Genomic DNA, 4,439 nt, shown 5'->3' with positions numbered 1-4,439 from the left:
ATGATACAAACGAATTTAGAGGTAGGCTATTTATAGAACAATTTTGTGTCAATTGTAAATGCCAGATAAATTACATTAATTTCTTTATAAAATATACTGACAAACTATTTAAAACAGGTGGCAAAGAGAAAAATTCTTAAAGATCGAAAAAAAGTTGCGTTAAAAAGTGACGCTAAAATAATGTAACAAACACAAGCATAACATGTATTCTACAACCTACATAATATAGATAGGAATAAACAAAATAAACTGTTAAAAATAAAACAGACTTATTTCAATTAAAAAGAAAAAAAATATTTTTAATATAAAATGTTTGTTTACTTGATGATTTCAATTCAGAAGTCTGTATTTAACAGTTTCTGTAAAAAAAAAAAACCTGTACAATTGCATGAAATTATTAGCCCTGAATTTTTCTTTTTTTAAAAAAAATATTTCCCAACTGATGTTCAACAGAGCAAGGACATTTGTAACAGTATGTCTGATCATATTTTTTCTTCTGAAGAAAGTTTGATTTGTTTTATTTCGGCAAGATTAAAAGCATTTTTAACTTTTAAAAACCGTTTTAGGGATTAATTTATTAGCCCCTTTAAGCTATAACTTTTTATCTATAGTCTACAGAACAAACCATTGTTAAACAATAACTTGACTAATTAACCTAGTTAAGCCTTTATGTCACTTTAAGCTGTATAGAAGTGTCTTTAAAAATATCTAGTGAAATATAATGTACTGTCATCATGACAGATAAAATAAATCAGTTAATAGAAATGAGTTACTAAAACTATTATGTTTAGAACTGTGTTGAAAAAAATCTCTCCGTTAAACAAAAATTGGGGAAAAAATAAACAGGGGGGCTAACAATAACCTTAACTGTATGTTACCGTTTATTTGATCGAATATACATTAAGACAATTACTCTTTCACAGTGTTGTTAAAAGAAAATTAATTCATTATTAATTATTTTGATAATTTTTAATGTCTAGAACATACAGCCTGTTAATCTTTATTCATGTCCGTTACAGCTCCATTTAACTTCATTTGGTCCATTCTGCGTTGGATTTTATTTCTTTTGCTTTTGTTGTTGACCATCTCAATTCACATTTATTCAAACAGTGAGTGCTCACACAAACCATCTCAATTCATCATTATGCTGAAAAATACTTTGAGCTTTGGACGTGTCTTTAACCTCTGTAAATGTTTCTTTTTGTTTGCTTACATGTCATTCTGTCTCGCTGACAACAGGGAAAGCTGTCATAAAGGTAAGAGCGACTCGTTTTCATTATGTTGATCTTGCTTAGCTGGACACAGTAATACTGTATTTTAACTAAATGTATTGATTTATTTTGAAGACGACATAAATTATGTCTAATGCCAAACGAGGTGAAAGAGCAGTTGAAGAACAAAGAAAACACAGCTGAACAAGCCATCGGATGCAAATGTAGCCTAGAGTTTATGTTTTTCCTTCTAAATAATAGTAGAGCTTCTATAGAAAGTTTGATTTAAAAAGCATTTAATAATTGTGTATTTGAAAATTAACATGTGCAATGTGATTTTATTTATAGATACAGAAATAAAAGCTTGTTGTTTTTTTGGATTTAGTATAAGAAACTTTAATTGTTCTTGAAAATAGAAATTTGGGTCAACTGTGGTCAAATTAAACTGTTGGGATACATTTGTTAATTTTTTTAAATTTACAGTTTAAATCTGGGGTTAGGTTTGTCAATATTTGACCCAAATTTGGGTTGAAACAACCCAGTAATAATAAGAGTGTGCTTTTATCATGTACAATATTTTTAATAATGGATGTTTTCTTCATTAAAATATGCTTGAACCTGCAATTTGCAAAATAAAGTTCCTTGATGTAAATAATAAACAAGTCATCTTTGCTACACTCAAAAAGTGCGTTTGTTGCTTGTTCAAACTATTTATTTAAAATGCGCTAAAACAACAATTCTTGAGACTTTTAGGGGAGACTAATGTTTACTTAATACATTTGTGTTGGGAAAACATGAAGGAATTGTGTGGAACTCAGCATTTTTACGGTGTATTGACCTTATTCTTTGCGTACGAGCGGGTGCAGCCATTTGAATCTTTTTGTCTCAAGACTTCTGGTCTCATTCACTTCCATTCATTTTTAGGGTTTAAAACTTGTTGCACTGCTTAATGTCGCAAACTAATATTTTCTTCTTATATTATTATTCTTTTTATGTATAGTCATGAACACATTTGTTTCGACTGTTTTCTGACGTTTATTATTCCTAGTCATTTCTCTCAAAGACAACTGAAATGAAATTTCTAAAACAATCGCGAAAATGAGCTCGCTTTAGAATTTTAGAATAAGGTCAATATAATACAGTGCATCCAGGAAGTATTCAAAGTGCTTCACTTTTTCCACATTTTTTTTATTTATGTTACAGTCTTGTTCCAAAATGGACTAAATTAATTTATTTCCTTAAAAATTCTACACACAATACCCCATAATGACAATGTGAAAAAATACTTAAAAAAACTCAGTATTCACATGAAAAATCAGTATTCACAGCCTTAGCTCAATACTTTGTTGATGCCCCTTTGGCAGCAATTACAAGTCTTTTTGAATTTGATGCCATAAGCTTTGTACACCTCTTTGGGAATCTTTGCCCATTCCTCTTTGCAGTACCTCTCAAGCTCTATCAGGTAGGGTGGAAAGCGGCAGCGTACAGCCTTTTTTAGATCTCTGTTCAAATAGGATTTAGGTGTTGGCTTTGGCTGGGCCACTCAAGGACATTCACCGAGTTGTTGTTAAGCTACTCCATTAACGTTTTGGCGGTGTGCATTGGGTCATTGTCCTGCTGGAAGATGAACCGTCGCCCCAGTCTGAAGCCAAGAGCACTCTGAAGCAGGTTTTCATTCAGGGTGTCTCTGTACATTGCTGCATTCATCTTTCCCTCTATCCTGGTTAGTCTTCCAGTTTCTGCTGCTGAAAAACATTAGCATGATGCTGCCACCACCATGCTTCACTGTATGGATGGTATTGACCTGGTGATGAGGCGGTGCCTGGGTTTCTCCAAACGTGACGCCTGGCATTCACTCCAAAGAGTTCAATTTTAGTCCCATCAGACCAGATAATTTAGAGTCCTACAGATGCCTTTTGGCAAATTCCAGGTGGGGAGTGGCTTCGGTCTGGCCACTCTACCATTCAGGCCTGATTGATGAATTGCTGCACAGATGGTTATCCTTCTGTAAGGTTCTCCTTTGACCACAGAAGAACGCTGGAGCTCAGAGAGAGTGACCATTGGGTTATTGATCACCTCCCTGACTAAGGCCCTTCTCTCCCAATCACTCAGCTTAGATGGCCGGCCAGCTCTACTTCCTAGTTCTAGTTCTAGCTTCAAGTTCTTGGTTCCAAACATCTTCCACATTCAGATGATGGAGGCCTCTGTGCTCATTGGAACTTTCAGAGCAACAGAAATTTTCTGCAACCTTCCCCAGCCTTGTGTCTCGAGACAATCCTGTCTCGGAGGTCTACAGACAATTCCCTTGTCTTCATGCTTGGTTTGTGCTTTGTCATGCACTGTCAACCCTGGGACCTTATATAGACAGGTGTATGCCTTTTCAAATCATGTCCAATCAACTTCACCGCAGGTGAACTCCAATTAAGCTGCTGAAACATCTCAAGAATGATCAGTGAAAACAGAATGGACCTGAGCTCAATTTAGAGCTTCAGGGGAAAGGCTGTGAATACTGATGTACATGTGATTTTACAGGTTTTATATTTTTAATACATTTTTTTCACATTGTCATTAAGGGGTGTTGTGTGTAGAATTTTGAGTAAATAAATTAACTTAATCCATTTTGAAATAAGGCTGTAACATAAACAAATGTGGAAAAAGTCAAAGCGCAATGAATACTTTCTGGATGCATTGTACAACAAATGAGCACACAATTTTAAATGTAGGAACGCACATATCTGTATCAAAGCCAAAGTGTGTTTGCAAACTGACCCAAGTTGCCATCCCTGCTGATAAAAACAGCTTAAACCAGCCTAGGCTGGTTGGCTGGATTTAGTTGGTCAACTAGCCTAGTTTTAGAGGGGTTTGGGCCATTTTCAGGCTGGTGGTTCTAGCTGGTCAGCATGGGAGATGACCAGCTAAAACCAGCTAGACCTGCCTAGCCAGTGTGGGAGCCTAGCCAAAACCAGCTATGTTCAGTTTAAACCAGGCTTGTCAAGCTGGTTTTAGCTGGTCAATTCTTAACCTGACCAGCTAAAACCAGGCTGGAAATGGCTAGAAACTCCTCTAAAACCAGGCTGGTCAAACCAGCCAACCAGCCTAGGCTGGTTTAAGCTTTTCTTTCAGCAGGGTTTGCCAACTACTTTCATTTGTATACATTAAAATAAAGTCAAAATAACCAAATACAGTTCAGCCACACTATAAAAAAAGTGCAAAAAACAACATGGCAAA

General features: G+C 35.3%; 2 protein-coding genes across 4 annotated transcripts in view; both read left to right on the top strand.

The window, feature by feature from the left end:
* The window catches only part of si:ch211-102c2.4, a 2,804-nt gene extending 908 nt beyond the window's left edge, over positions 1-1,896 (top strand). The window contains exons 3-5 of one of the 3 annotated variants that reach the window (XM_087252607.1): positions 1,020-1,109; positions 1,240-1,256; positions 1,347-1,896. In XM_087252607.1, the coding sequence (XP_087108733.1) occupies positions 1,020-1,109; positions 1,240-1,256; positions 1,347-1,355 (116 nt within the window). In that variant the 3' untranslated portion in view covers positions 1,356-1,896. The remainder of the gene's footprint in view (positions 1-1,019; positions 1,110-1,239; positions 1,257-1,346) is intronic. The other 2 variants (NM_001128348.3, XM_087252608.1) reach the window with 2 other exon arrangements.
* lman2lb (lectin, mannose-binding 2-like b) overlaps positions 1-4,439 on the top strand; it is a 90,429-nt gene that overhangs the window by 59,572 nt on the left and 26,418 nt on the right. The window lies entirely within an intron of this gene.

Source organism: Danio rerio, chromosome 5 (genome assembly GCF_052040795.2).
Source record: "Danio rerio strain M-AB ecotype USA chromosome 5, GRCz13ab, whole genome shotgun sequence".
Lineage (NCBI taxonomy): Eukaryota > Metazoa > Chordata > Actinopteri > Cypriniformes > Danionidae > Danio > Danio rerio.
This window is presented reverse-complemented; position numbering and strand designations above follow the sequence as displayed.